Source organism: Dromiciops gliroides, chromosome 6 (assembly GCF_019393635.1).
Source record: "Dromiciops gliroides isolate mDroGli1 chromosome 6, mDroGli1.pri, whole genome shotgun sequence".
NCBI lineage: Eukaryota > Metazoa > Chordata > Mammalia > Microbiotheria > Microbiotheriidae > Dromiciops > Dromiciops gliroides.
The window spans coordinates 154469614-154485292 of NC_057866.1; the positions used below are offsets into that span (position 1 = coordinate 154469614).

A 15679-nucleotide genomic window follows, 5' to 3' on the forward strand; every position below is an offset into this window, starting at 1 on the left:
ATGTGATAAGCATTCCAAGATTTGTTCTTACTTTATAAATTGTTATTTAATCATCAGAAACGAGGTGAATATCTGTACAACTTATTTGATCCTCTTCTTATTAGTGGAAGTTGGGGGGAGGGAGGGGCAAGAAAGGAAGAAGGCTCAGCAATATGTTGCCATAAATTCATTTCTAGTTTGTAATTATAAAAAAAATAAGCAGAGGTAATATTTCTCATAGGTTAAGTTAGATGGCATAGTGGAGAGTGCTGGGTGGAGTCAGGAAGACCTGAGCTCAAATCAGCCCTAAAGAACTTATTAGCTGTATGACCCTGTGCAAGTCACTTCACACTGTTTGCCTCAGTTTCCTCATCTGTCGAACAAGCTGGAGAAGGAAATGCCAAACCACTCTAGTCTATTTGCCAAGAAAACCCCAAATGGGACCACGAAGAGTTGGACCTGATTGAAAAATGACAAAAAGTTTCATGAGGCTGTGTTGTCTCACCCACTACCTAGCAAAATTCTTTCACGTATCAGGTGATAAATCCAAGCAGTCCTCAAGTCTCAGGGAAACCAAAAGGAAGGACCAAGAAATAGAATCAAGCATTCTCTGATGCTTCTGTGTGTCAGTTATCACAGGTTTGACAAAGAGGGAGCCTGTATGAAGACCCCCCAAAATGCCTGGTTTTAAAAAAGGAAGAAAAGCATGTTGGGGAATTGCCTCTTGTAGCAGGTGGTGTCCTCCCTTCTATCCCACTCTTTGGGCAAGATGAAGAGATCCAAAGTCCACATTCTTCTCAGCAGCATCAAGCCTTTCCTTAGATGACAGTGAGCATTCTGACCCGAGTATGACTTCTTGTCAAGGAATGCAGAGGGCTTCCATGTACCCAAAGGCAAAATCATCTATGCTAAATCGGACTTTCTTTTTTGCAAAACTCTGAGCTTTTTTCACCCACGCCCTTCTGTGCTATTGAAAATGAAATGTTTCTTAATAATACGTAACAAGACCTTTACTTGGTTTGCCTCGCACAAGTCTGCTATTTTCCCAAAGCAAAAAATAGTGCATTTATTTCTAAAATAACCTAAAAAACAACAATGCAGAAAACCCCATCGAATGCTTCAAACCAGCAATTCGCACGGAGAAGAGCCGCTTTTGAATAACTGTATGATGTTGCTATGTGGCAAAGAACAAGATTCTTCCAAAAGAGGAGCTGTCTTGGCACTGAGGAAGCTAATTTCTAAGGTTAATTAGATATTGATGGAGGACGTCATACAAAGTCTTGTGCAAGCAGCTCTTCTTCTGAAGTTTCTATCCGGCCACGTCTACCACATAGACTCAGCTCAATCAGATGAGACTGAAATGTCTGATGTATCTTATTTATGGCTGCCCATCCAGAAGGCAGCTCCTTTAGGATACATTTGGGAGTAGAGAGGGCTTCTCTGTGCCTCAGCTGAAGAGAACAGGGAAAAGGGAGGGTGGCTAGGGGAGATTTTGGATGGGGGATTTAACGCTAGAAAAACCAGGAGCATCAACAGACTCAAGAAGTTTTAAGTAATTTTAAAATAATTTTGAATAATTTTACTGTAATCTACTAAGATTTCTTCTATCTGTGCAAATGCTCATTAGATAGAAAGAGTTACAAGCAGATATTATAATTTTACTTTGAAATAAGCATTCTTATCCTATGATCATATTTTCTTTGCCATGTGGATTGAAAAAAAATACATCATTTGATACAGCTTCGTCCCTTGAGGTATTAAGTTCTGGTTCTTCTAGGTTAATGGACCCATGCAATGAAAAGAGAGCTGGTATATGTCAGATTCAATAAGCCTATCTGTGGTAATGATTAAAGATGTATATTCAGAGCAAGTGACAAGATGCAGGAAAGAGCACTGGGGCAACGAGAAGCATACAATGTTCTTTCCATTTAGAAGTTCCCCTAAATACATTGTTGACTCTCTACTTGTGTCTCGCTATTTGGGGATGACTTCTAAAGGAAAAATCAAGAGGAATGACATAATTTTCCTTCTGGAGGAACTTGGATGTATTAACATGCTAAAAATAGAGTGAACAAATTAGCTCAGTGTGTTCTGGAGCCAGCATTTCCCAGGATTCACAAACCAGATGCAAATGCCCAGAGATAACCCTTTCTCTCAGGACATCCAGAAATTCAATTCTCAGTGAAAGGAAATAATGTAATGCTTAAAAAAAATCTTTTTAAAAGTAAAAAACCTTTGGGAGAAGCCAAAATCATATTCATTCCTAACTCAGCCCTGCCTTTAAGTTGCTCATTCTTACTGAGAAACAGTAAAGTATAATGAAAAATTAACTAGATTTAGTGTCTGAGCATGGAGTCAGGAAGATTCATCTTCCTGAGTTCAAATCTGGCCTCAGACATCAGCTATGTGACTATGGGCAAGTCACCTAACCCTGTTTGTCTCAGTGTCCTCATCTGTAAAATAAGCTGGAGAAGAAAATGGCAAACCACTTCAGAATCTTTGCCAAGAAAATCCCAAATGAGATCATAGATCATAGAAAGTCAGGATTGAAACAACTCAAGAACAACAGTGACAACAAAGTGTCTCAGCACCTGGATCCCAATCCCAACACCTTCACTCTATATGATTGGGTGAATCACTGCACTACTTTGTGCCTTAGGGTTAGCTTTTGTAAAATGAAGGGGTTGGTCTAAGGGTCCTTCTCCATCAAAATCAATGATCCTGTACTTTGCCTTTCCTATCTTGATATTTATGCAATTCTTTCTGTCCTCTGCTTTCACTTTTTGCCATTTGCTAGCCTCAGTGATATAGGGAGGCAGATTTTCTTCCCCTCCTTCCTTTTTTGGGGTGGGGTGGGGTGGGGCAATGAGGGTTAAGTAATTTGCCCAGAGTCACACAGCTAGTAAGAGTCAAGTGTCTGAGGTCGGATTTGAACTCAGGTCCTCTTGACTCCAGGGCTGGTACTTTATCCACTACGCCACCTAGTTGCCCCAAATTGAAAGCTATCTGAACTTTTTTTTTTCTGGGGCAATGAGGGTTAAGTGACTTGCCCAGGGTCATGGCAAATTTTCTTAATAGCAAGTAGTCTTGGGATGCTGCCTAATAAATATGCAGACTTCATTTCTTCCCATTAGCACCTACTAAATTTAATGGTTTTCCACTGCACAATTTTCATTTCTGAGGCTATGCAGTGACTCACTCATAAAAGGCACAGGAGGAGAGAGAAGAAATTGGTTCTTTTAACTGGTACTAAAAAATAAAAATGCCCCATGGCTCAAATTTAATCAACCAGCCCATCTTCATAAAAGCACATTTCATGAGCCAGCCTTGAGGTTCTCTCTCTGAGCTCCTACAACAGCACCTGACTAAGACTTGCCCAGGAGCTGTGGGGTTGTGGAGAGTTTGATTTGCATTATTTTACTGCATGATCAGCTCTCTGGCATCACCCATAATTAAGAGGCTTCCCTGGGTCAAAGAGCAATCCTTTAAAGTGAAAATTCCCTCCAAGCTGGCTGTGGTGGGATGAATAGCTTGAAATTTGAAATCAGAAACCTGGGTTTCAGTTCCAGTCAGTTGAAGGCAACCTTCAGTCACCTGTCCTCTCCAGGTCTCAGTTTCTCTTTTTATAAAACAGAAGAGGGGAGGTGGGAGTGGACTACCTGTTCTCTAAAGGTCCTTTCCAGGTATAAATCTTTTAACCCTATATAAATTAAGGTTCATTCACATTTTAGTCTAAAATACTTTAGTATTTTTTTCTTGGTTTGTTTTAAATCTTAACTTTTGATTACCTTGCCAGTGAGAGAAAGAGTAGGGGGCCTCTGGGAAGCTAGAGGGGCATTAGGCATAGGAGGATGCTTTCTCCATTTCATTGGGGTCCTCCCCAGGCTAGAAGTAGGGAAAAGAAAATGAAGAGAAAGGAGAAGAGGGGAGAAGCAAGTATGCTTTAGCTCTTCTCTCTTTGCCAAATGATGGTTTCTATGAACTATATTTGGGGAGATCTCCTTACTCAGTCACTTATGCCCTGCTACCCTCTGCCAGAGAGAGGGGGTCTCTATAATCCCCTCATTTATGGGATCTAGAGCTGGGGAACATCTCTTCCAACTCCTCCCTAGGCTCACTTTGGCATTGCCCTCAACTTCTCTCTCTCTCATCTCAAACATTTAATTTGTTACAAAATCCTGCTGTTTTTTCCTGCCACCCACAATATCTCTTGAATGTGATCTCTTCCCTCTACTTATATAGCTAGATCAGACCCTCATCACCTCTTGCCTAGATTATTTCAACAGCCTAACTAGTCTCCCTGCCTCAATTCTCTCTCTACTCCAGTACACTTTACCATTGCTGACCAAGTCATTTTCTTTAAAGTCTGATCTGACCATGTCACTTGCCCACTCAATCAATACTAAGGGTTGTCCATTGACTCTAGGGCTAAATGTAACCTTTTTTGTTTAGCCTTCAAAAACCTGGTCCCAGCTTCCTGTCTCACTGGATACTCTTCAATCTAGCCAAACTGTTCTTCACATGCAAGACCCTGCTTTGGTTAGGCTTAGTATCCACAAACCAAGAAAAAGTTTTCTCTCTCCAGAGTCTAAAGAATTCTCTAAAGAGAATTCGTTATTCCTGAGTCATAATGCAGACCCACCTTCTAGCACGACTAGGTACTCTTTGAGAAAAGCCTGATAAGCCACTTGGCAAGTGACTGATAAGACACAAACAAAAAATGTTTTCTTCCTTCCTTTTTCTATCTCATTTATCCTAGTCATGAATTTTCCCAAGGCTCAGAAAGAAGGGTGAACATACCTTTCCCTCTCCTCTTTAGAGGTTTCTTTGCTGACCAGCCTAGACTTTAATATAATGGAGATTCCATTTAGGGTTTAGTGATTAGGATCTAGTAAAAATCTTTAGATGCTGGTAACAAGACTATAGGAGAATAGTGGGTGTGCTCAGGTGTTATCTAGCCTCATCTAGGGCTGCCTACAATAATGGTCAGCCTTTGGTGTCCTCCCACCTTCCCTTTCAGCAATCAATCAATAAACATCTATAAGGTGCTTTCTAGGTGCCAGCCACCATGCTGAGAGTGAATTGCTGTGACACCAAGAAGTGTTGAGAAAGCACTTAAAACCCCCAAACCAAACAATCCTCTAATAGATGCTTCTTTCCTTGGGCTCAAGATTTTAGCTGAAGCAGAGCAGCTGCAGATGTTTAGGCTCTCCCATTAAAGAATCAGCAGGCAGGCATGTACATGGAAACCCATTCACTGATCTTGTCTTTAATCTCTATGGTCTTCCCTAGGTGCTGAGTACTGATGGATGCAGGCTGTATGCTGTCAGAGAGCGAAAAATGGGCTTACTTTTGGGTCCATATGTGTACATGGATTTAAACATATAAATAGGAGATCAGGAGTATATAAACAACACAAGCATCATGTTTTGAGTGTGCCTAGGTATCAGTGGTAGTCCATACTGTCTAAATAAACAGTGCCTCTTTAAAGTATCCCTGTGCAAGTTGAAAACATAATCTCTAGCAAGGACTTTGCACTCACCAAAAAAGAGGTTTCTGATTTTAGATGCAAGTAGACATTTCTGTCTACATAATTTCCGCCCCCAACCTAACCCTCCTGATCATCCCCTAACAAACCATTAAAAAGCAGTGAATTGGAATGTAGGCAATCCCTAGCTGCTAGATCTAGCAGCATCTAAAGTCAGCAGGAAATAATGTGCTCAAAGGGATCCTCTCTCTCAGTCTTACCTATTAGACAAGTGCATAACACGTCCTTAGGGCAAATGTCAGGGAATGGGGGTGCAAAGGAGGTCAATGGATATTCCACAAATCAGTCAATGCTATAAGAAGAACAAGTGCCCTTCTGCTCTATTACCTTTGCAGAACACTTCGCTTATCCACTTATAGATTTATAAGGAAACTTAGACGTCATTTAATCCAACACTCCCCTCCCCACTCCCCCTTTTAATAATACAAAAACACAAAGAAGGTGCTTAATAAACTTGTATTCACTTGATTTACAAATGAGGAAACTGAGGCTGCAAGGGTAAAGTGGCTTGCCCCAGGTCATTCAGATGGTAGATGGCAGAGCTGGGCTTCAAACCTAGGTGACTGTAAATCCAGGTCTCATTCCATCATATCCCACTGCCTCCTAGTCCTAGGGTTCAGGTCTATTTTTTTTTTTGTGGGACAATGAGGGTTAAATGACTTGCCCAGGGTCACATAGCTAGTGTCAAGTGTCAGAGGCTGGATTTGAACTCAGGTCCTCCTGAATCCAGGGCTGGTGCTCTATCCACTGTGCCACCTAGCTGGCGTAGGTCTATTTTTAAGATCTGGGGCATTTTCAGGTCAGAAAACTTCCAGGAGGCTGGGGCAGTTTGGGGCTTTCTCAGAGACTTTGGGTCCACTCCAGAATAGACTCAAGCAGCAGTTAAGGGGGGAGGGACTGGCTTTAGCAGGACCACCTGATTCACTTTAAAAATGCTAAGCCTTTGGGGTTGGCCTGAGAAGGTAACTTAACAGGATCATTCCAAATTGGGGGATCCTGATGTCTCAGAAGACACTCCTCAGGACTTCTTTACTCTGCCTACTTTGGCTTAGCTGGGCCACCCTTGGGCCCCAGTGCTTCTGGAATGCCCCATTAAAATGCTGTGAGGGCTCCTGCACATGCTGCTCTGCCTCTGATCCCATCCTGGCTCATCATCGACCTCCTGGTACTTCCCAGTGTTGTATGTCTTCCTGAAATCCCGTTCCGTTCCCTTCCCTGGTGGCCATGTCATCTCCTTCCTCTTAAGCAATTGCTATAGATCACAGAAAGTGACCTCATCAGGCTGGTGATGACATTGTTCCAGGCTCACAATAAGTCTTCTCTTGCTATCCAGTGGGGCAGGATGCAGGTCCTCCCAAGGCTAGCTTATGCTTCCTGGGTTAACAATGGCCCTGAGCAACACATATGCAAGCCGTCTCCTGTTTCTAGCTTATTCCAGGGATTCCAGCACTTGGCAAATGGCACCTACCTCATAGGAAGTCCTGATGAGCCTGAAGATATCCACCTCTGGGTAAGGTTCTACGTCGTCACTGAGCAGGGAATGAAGGTGAGGGATGGGAGGCAGGGTACTATCTTTATTGGTCACACTGTCTAAGTACCTGTGGATAGAAGCCAATCAATCAGAGGCTGTGAAGAGACTCAGGAATCTGCTGACACATGCTACAGGGAAGTTCTTGCTATAAAACTGCCCACTGTACCAAAAGCAACAAATTACCTTGAAAAACCCACTCTCACAATCACGTTTATGAAAAAGGATCCTCTGACATAGGTGGAAGCAAACACTAGTTTGAGGCTCAATTCCATTAAGATCTAGAAAATAATATGCAAAAAAAATGGAGTGGGGTAATGAAGGTTAAGTGACTTGCCCAGGGTCACACAGCTGGTAAGTGTCAAGTGTCTGAGGCCGGATTTGAACTCAGGTCCTCCTGAATCCATTGTGCCACCTAGCTTCCCTGAGAAAGAAGGTTCAGAAAAAACTACACAGCTAGGGTTCTAAGTACTACTTGGACTAAATCAGTTCAGTACATGATCTACTTTGTGCAAGGAACTACGTTAAGCTGTGACTTTACCTAATATAGGGATAAAAATCTTAAACTAGAGGGAAGAGCCTAAATATTGCCTTGCAATGTAACACAACATGTATATGGATATGTAAATTCTGCATATATATGGAGTTGTCCAAAGGAGAGGGTGCTAAAATGGGGGGGGGTGGGGAGGCACTCAGGAGATGACACTTGGGCTGTGCTTTAAAGATCAGGATTCTCCAAGGAAGTCATGAGAAGGCAGCAATTTCCAGGCGTGGGTGACCCACTTGTGCAAAGACATTGAAGAGGGAACCGGAATCCTGTCTCTGGGGTCTCAGGACAATTACAGTGGAATGAAATGCAAAAGGGGGAGTTGGAACATGAAACAAGACTGGCAATCAGTACCTCCCCAAAACAGTCATGGCTTCCCCATCATCTTTGCAGTTCAGAAGCTTGTCCACATTGGCATCCAGAACAGCCAATGCCAGCTGGAAGATCACTTTGATTCCTTCATAGAAGAAACAGTCTACAACCACAACCGCGCTCTCAAAAGGCATCACACTCAGAAATAGTGTGAGGAACCAGGAGAGGGAGATGGTAGAGATCACCCCCAAATCTTGCATGCAGTCATACAGCTGGGGGACATAGTCTCGGGCTAATTCCTCAAAAACACCCTGGTCTACCAATGCTCCTGCAACACAGGACAGAAGAGAAAGGTGAAGTTAGCCCAGTACGCACACTTCTCTGTCTAACGAACCCACTGAAATGGCTTTGATTTAGTGCTCTGAAGGGACGATGCAATTCCCTTGCTACACTGAACTTTTCTGGATTCATGCTTCCCCTATTTCCCTTTCGACTGGATTGACAGACAGGCTTTCTTGTCCTATGAGAGAGGACTTTCCACTCTGCCTTTCAGTTCAATTGGTCAATGAATTGTGCTTTTAATTAGCTTTGGCTGCATCTCCTCCTTTGGGGACATTCATGTCCTTTTCTCCCCAGTGTAAAAGGACACTGCTATGCTAGAAATGAAGGTTGTTAGAAAAATGAATTTATAAGTTTGGACTAATGCATGATGCAAAAGTAAATTAATTAAACCAGTATCTTGCCAGGTCAATCCCATCCTTAGCTGGATGGGTGGCCTATTGAATTAGTCCATCAGTACACATTCTGTGGGACAGGCATTAGCAGACACATAGTAAATTGGAGCCAAATTAGATTAGGACAAGGGTTGTACAGTACTCATACAAGGATTTTCTTGAAGGTTTTTCTAGCTGTTGGTGGGCTCCCCTCCTTCCCCCATTTATTTTGTATTTGTTTTGTACTTATCTCAGTAAATGCTACCTCCTTGAGGGCAGAAGCTATTTAGTTTTTGTCTCCCATAGGCCTAGAGTTCAGCTGATTGTGTGGTAGACATTTAGTGAATGCGAACTGAATAAATGAATGAATTTGGTTTTCCCCAGGGCTCTCATCTGCTCCCCAATACAAAGCTCATCTTCTTGACACCAATATTCTTTTAGCAATGTTGTATGGCTCCTAGTCATGGAATACCAGGATTTCAAAAGAATTAATTGGGCAGGTGACCCAAATGGCAATGGAAAGACATATGACAATATGACAATCACAAGCAGAATCAATCATCTTGTCAATGATGGTTTGTGCACAAGGAGTGGCAGGGTGTGTGTGTGTGTGTGTGTGTGTGTGTGTGTGTGTGTGTGTGTGTGTGTGAAAGAAGCATTTATGAAGCACCTACTATGTGCCAGACACTGTGCAAAGTATTTTAAAATATTATCTCATAAATAACTTTGAAAGACTTATGAATTGACCAACCACAAGTCAAAAGTACTTATAATGAAACAGTTGTCAAGAAATAGACAGCTGATGGACTCAGAATATAGACTGAAATGTATCTTTTCTTTTCTTTTCCTTTTTTGGACATAGCTAATGAGTGAATATGTTTTGTTTAACCACTCATATTTATAACAGTTTTGCTTTTCTTGCCTTCTCATTGGGTGGAGGACTGGGAGATTGGAGGGAGAGAATTTGGAATTGAAAATAAAAGTGAATTTTTAAAAAAATCTCATTTGATCCTCACAACAAACCTGGGAGATCAGTGTTATTACTCTAATTTACAGTTGAGAAAACTAAGGCAGACAGAGATTAAGTGACCAGCCCAGGGTCACATAGCTAGTTAAGTATCTGAGGCAGAATTTGAATTGTCATTCCTGACTCTGGGCTGAGTATCCTATCCACTATACTGCCTAGTTGCTTAAAGGCCATCAGCAAAGACATTAATGTCTGGAAAAGGAGGTGGCCCAGATTTGTAAGAAATATAATGGACAGCCCAATGTGTCCCACTGGTTTATATTAAAGGAACTAAATTATGGCCTCCAGTATAATGGGTGGATCTACAATGGAGAGCTTATGGAAACACCTGGACCAGGACAGGAGGATAAGGTGTGGATGGACTGGGATCTGTACCAGGGGAAGGACTGATTTTGCTAATGAGATCACAGATCCATTGAATAAGCAGTATTCTATTAGCTATGCATGGTAAAACTTTAAGGTCAATCAGCTGACTTGTTATGCCATTAGTATTGAATAGCTGATAACATGAGCAAGTAGGTGGCACAGTAATAGAGTACAGGGCCTAGAGTCAGGAAGGCTCATCTTCGTGAGTTCAAATCCAGCCTTGGATACTTAGTAGTTGTGTGACCCTTGGCCAAGTCAATTAACCCTGTTTGCCTCAGTTTCCTTATCTGTAAAATGAGCTGGAGAAGGAAATGGCAAACCACTCCACATCTCTGCCAAAAAAATCCAAACTCCCCAAAATGGGGTCATGAAGAGTAGGACATGACAGAAATAACTGAACAACAACAAGAACAAGTTAGTTATATGGTTTTCCAAGTTGAAAAATGTTTTGCCCCAAATTCAACATCAACTTGTTTAAGTCTATGGAGAGAAGTCTGTTCAATTACTAAAGGCTATTGAGGAAGAAGGCAATGATGTCAGATCCTGGAAGGCCTTGAATACCAGAGAAAGGAGTCTGAACCTTCTTTAGGGAACTGGTACAATGGAAAAAAGGCAGGATTTGGAGTCAGGTTCTCAGATTCAAATCCTTGTTTTTCCAGTTACTAAATATGGGAACTCAGGCAACATGCTTCTCATTTTTGGATCTCAATCTCCCCCTCTCTACAATGAGGAGCTTAGACTAAATGATCTGTGGTTTCTTCCAATTCTAAATCCAGAGATGATACTGTACAAATGGGCTACAACATTTGGCTTGATGAGAACTGGGAAGCTTTTACAACACCCTGAACAATGTGTGAATCAGTCAGGAGAGCAGATTGAAAAACCGCAATAAATGGTTGTGAGAATATTTGTTAAACTGCTTGCTGTGCAATTATTTCTTAAAATCACCTTGTACAGTCGATTTATTAATTTTTTTGATTAAATAATGCATATACATTGTCTCTCTGCTCATTCTTATGCCATTCTGAAAATTCATCAACCCTACTGGTACTTCACAATCCCCCAGAGAAAACCCTTTATTTCTGGTTCTTTAGATAGTCCCTGGTTTATATGATCAAAATTCCTGTTGGAGCTCCTTCCCATCAGAATTCTTTTTTTTTTAATTTATTTTTTGTTAATTTAAATTTTTTTTCTGGGGCAATGAGGGTTAAGTGACACAGCTAGTAAGTGTCAAGTGTTTCATGCTGGATTTGAACTCAGGTCCTCCTGAATCTAGGGCCGGTGCTTTATCCACTGCACTACCTCACTGAACCACCCCCATCAGAATTCTTTGTTTTTTCTTTTTTTTTTTTTAGTGAGGCAATTGGGGTCAAGTGACTTGCCCAGGGTCACACAGCTAGTAAGTCTTATGTGTCTGAGGCCGGATTTGAACTCAGGCACTCCTGACTCCAGAGCTAGTGCTCTATCCACTGCACCACCTAGCTGCACCCCCCCCCATCAGAATTCTTAAAAAGAAATCACTATTTCTCAAATAAGGATACTCCGTCTTGAAGTGCTTCTTTGCATGTAACTTGGGTTTATCTACAGTATGGGCACACATCCTCTGGTACTTTCCTATTTTAACTAATATTTTTGCTAAATGGGTCTTTTAAGTTCAGTTGTTTGAACTGTTGTAGGGCTTCTTCTCCATTTTGAAGCCCTGGGACAAAGTGCCATTGTCCCAGCTGAGTTATGACTTTTGTCATATATCATATCATATCAATGTATATCATATATCATATCATTTTTTAGACTCAAGTCAGTAGATATGTCTTTTTTTGTGATTTCTCTGGTGAACAGAAATAGGGAATATGGCTCCAGAGTCACACTGGATCCATGAGGGACATTTCTCTAAAACACATCATCTGGCTACTGAGAAGGCCAAATTTAAAATCCAAGCACACATACCAACAACTCTAGTGTTGTAATAGTCAGGAAGCATACGCTCACACAAAGCTACCAGCAGCCAGAAGGCTTCTTCTTCTTTTGCGTATAAAAGCAGCACTGAGGTTACAATGTTCATTGCCTAGAGAAATGAATAATAATAAAAAACAGAAATTAAAAGATGAAAGGGATGACTTTTTTGGAGGTGGTCCTGGTGGTACAGTTGGGTTGAGGAGAATAAGATAGCAAACCCAGAGCTGATATTTCACTGGGTTCAAAAGTTAAGTGGGTACTTTCCAGCCAACTTATTTCTATCATTCTTGTTGTGAATGGATAGTTGGAACAAAGCTACCAAAATACAACCACCACCATTCAAGTATTTCTCCCAAAGACAAGAAGCCAAAGTCTCATTCTTAAATGACTGACTGGTCACTGGTAGAGCGGTTCGGTATAAGGTAAGCCACCCACCAGTGAGGTTAGTTTTTCCCTTTCCTCTTGCCCAGCCATCATGGTTTCCATTACTCAGGACCCAAGGCCAAAGACTCTATGGAGGGCATATATATTTTGTATGAAATGTAGTAACTAAGGAAAGCAAAGGGACCACTGAAAATGAGAGCATTCTCAAGCACCACTGTCAGCCATTGTTTCATCTGGCTGGATAAAGTAAAGAACTTCAAATGTGTCCCGAGTAAACTTTCATTGATTGGAAAGAGCTCAGACAAGCCTGCAGGTATTATAGATACACATGAGCATCAGCTGAGGGAAATGGGAATTTGGTGGTTTTTGTTTTTGTTTTGTTTTTTGCCTTTTTGGTCTGGAAAAGAGATTTAGGGAAGGAAATGCAGCTGTCAAGTAGTATCTTTTTTTCTTTTTTTTTTTTTTGCAGGGCAATGAGGGTTAAGTGACTTGCCCAGGGTCACACAGTTAGTTAAGTGTCAAGTGTCTGAGGCTGGATTTGAACTCAGGTCCTCCTGAATCCAAGGCCAGTGCTTTATCCACTATGCCACCTAACCGCCCCCTGTCATGTAGTATCTTAAGAAGGTTTAGCTTTGTTCTGCTTGGATCCCAAGGCAGAATGAGGAGCCATGGGTAGAAATTGAAGGATGTTTAGTCTGGATGGCAATATCATTAGGGTTATCTAATTATATATTTGTTTAATAATTGGAGCTGTTTCGAAGATGATCAGGCTGCCTTGGGAAGTAAGCAGGGGACCTCCTTTCATAAGGGTCTTCAAGCTGACCACTTGCCCAGCATACTGTAAGAGCAGAACCATAGCTAGGGTAGGGAAAGGAGAGCTTTATGCAAAAGTGCTAAATTTAAATTTAGAGGGCAATGAATGACATAAATTTTAGAAACAAGGGAACTTGACACCTAATTTAGCAAGAGGAACCACTGAAAATAGACAGCTACTATCTCTCCCCACAGGGTGGCTCTTATCCCAAGGTTATAAGTCTCTCTCCAGAATTCCCATCTCTTCACAATCCAAAAAGTTTGTTTTTCTTTTTTTTCCCCTTTGGTGAGGCAACTGGGGTTAAGTGACTTGCCCAGAGTCACACAACTAGTAAGTGTCAAGTGTCTGAGGCCGAATTTGAACTCAGGTCCTCCTGACTCCAGGGCCAGTGCTCTATCCACTGCACCACCTAGCTTCCCCCAAAAGTTTGTTTTTAAAAGTTGATTTTGGGGCACATTTTGTGGTGCTTGTCCTGGGCCCCAGAATGTTTAGCTATGTCTCTGTGCTACAAAGGAATCGATAGGACTTTGGTGTCTGAGTCTCCCTTTCACTTTTTTTGGGGGGGGTGAGGCAATTGTGGTTAAGTGACTTGCCCAGGGTCACACAGCTAGTAAGTGTTAAGTGTTTGAGGCCAGATTTTAACTCAGGTACTCCTGAATCCAGGGCCAGTGCTTTATCCACTGCGCTCCCTTTCACTTTTGAAGCTCTGTATACCTTACTTGAGCTCCATTTTTATTAGAAACTAAATTGTATTATGATTTTCCAGAACAGGGGTTTTAAGCTAGGGTCCATAAACCACCATGGGGCCTGCGGGTAGATTTTAGGAGATCCATGAACTTAGATAGGAAATACAATTTTTAAGTTAAATTAAAAAAATTACTTTTTTGTTTTCACCAATCTCTCAAATTTAGCATTTCCTGCCATTATCAATGTAGGCAAACATTAGTATAAGAAAGTTTCACTTATTGCTAAAGGAATCCATGCCCAAAAAAGGTTAAAAATCTGTTTTCCAAAAACAGTTCTAGAAATTCCAAAAAAAAAAATTCTTTCCCTACAGTATCAATTTGTCAATTCTGGTACAGTTTCTAAAGTTACTTGTTTTTAGTACAGGGAGGAGCTATAGAGAAGACCTAATAGACCGACTCATTCAATTTACGGATGGTGAAACCAAGACCAAAGGAGTGGCATGGGCCAAAGACCATATAGTCAGTGGCAAGGTCTCTTGAGTACAGTTGTCCATTCTTTCTATCCATTACACCCACGGCCTCCCTTCACCTCTTTCTCTACTAACCAACAGATGCCTTAAAGGGAACATCTCCAATTTACCTGGCAATATCCTATGTTGGGATTTCTAAAGGCATAAGCTGTTAACACTCTCCTCAGAGCAGCAATGCCCATTTCATTCTGGAAAGCCGGGTGTTCTGGGAGGGACCGATGCAAGTCTCGTTCAATCTCCTCTGTGGCAAGGTTGTACTTTCCCATAGACTTTTCCACCAGATCTTCATAATAGCCAGGATGGGTGGCCATCTCATTAATGGCTCCTAGGAATAGTCCCAATAGCATCAAACATGGCAGCAAGAGGGAACAATTTCCTTTTCTTTGCTAGGGCTGCTTATTTAATCACAGGAATTCTCCACCCTTGATTTCCCTCATGTTCCCTGATGAATTCTTTATTCTTTTTTTTTTTTTTTTGATGAGGTAATTGGGGTTAAGTGACTTGCCCAGGCTCACACAGCTAGTAAGTGTCAAGTGTCTGAGGCTGGATTTGAACTCAGGTACTCCTGACTCCAGGGCCGGTGTCTATCTACTGTATCACCTAGCTGCCCCTGAATTCTTTATTCTTGAGAAAAACAATGAAATCCCATGAAGCATGTGGGTGTGGTCAGATTTTATCCTTTTGACTGGCCATATTGAGGGCTGCCCATAGATGAAACTCAGTCTTTTGTATCCTCCCACCTTCCCTTTCGGTAATCAATCAACAAACATCTATTAGGCACCAAATAGGTGCCAGGCACTATGCTAAGAACTAGGGTTACAAAAAGAGGCAAAAGACAGTCCCTGCTTTCAAGGAGCTTACAATCTAATGTCTGACCCCTTAGTACAGGTGTCAAATGTGGCATATGGCCTTCGATGCCTTAGAGTGTGGCTCAAGACCTCTAGGCTTGCATCTTAGTTTGACACCACAGCCCTGGTACCCTCTAGTTCATATCACATTGGGCTCAGCTGAAGGAAATGGGTAGTTTTAGCCTAGAAAAAGAAACACTGAGAGTGGAGAAAAAGGAGGAGCAGATGATGGCCATCTTCATGTATTTGATGTGGGATCATGCCTTTTGTTTGGTTACAGGTGGCAAGACCAAGAGTTGCAAATGGATAATGCAAAGAGACCAACAGAAACTTGCTATCAGGAAAACCTTTCTAAAAATGAGATGTGAAATGCTGTTTGCTGTCTTCCAAGGTGGTGGGTTTCCCTCTCCTCAAGAGATCTTTTAAGCCAAAAGCTCAATT

The 15679-nt window shown here is 41.7% G+C and overlaps 1 protein-coding gene across 2 annotated transcripts in view; it reads right to left on the reverse strand.

Moving 5' to 3' along the window:
• TBC1D9 (TBC1 domain family member 9) overlaps positions 1 to 15679 on the reverse strand; it is a 125131-nt gene that overhangs the window by 19675 nt on the left and 89777 nt on the right. For both annotated transcript variants that reach the window (XM_043971433.1, XM_043971431.1), the window contains exons 10-13: positions 14501 to 14715; positions 11968 to 12085; positions 7957 to 8242; positions 6996 to 7125 (exon numbers count right to left, since the gene is read on the reverse strand). In XM_043971433.1, coding sequence (XP_043827368.1) covers positions 6996 to 7125; positions 7957 to 8242; positions 11968 to 12085; positions 14501 to 14715 — 749 coding nt within the window. The remainder of the gene's footprint in view (positions 1 to 6995; positions 7126 to 7956; positions 8243 to 11967; positions 12086 to 14500; positions 14716 to 15679) is intronic.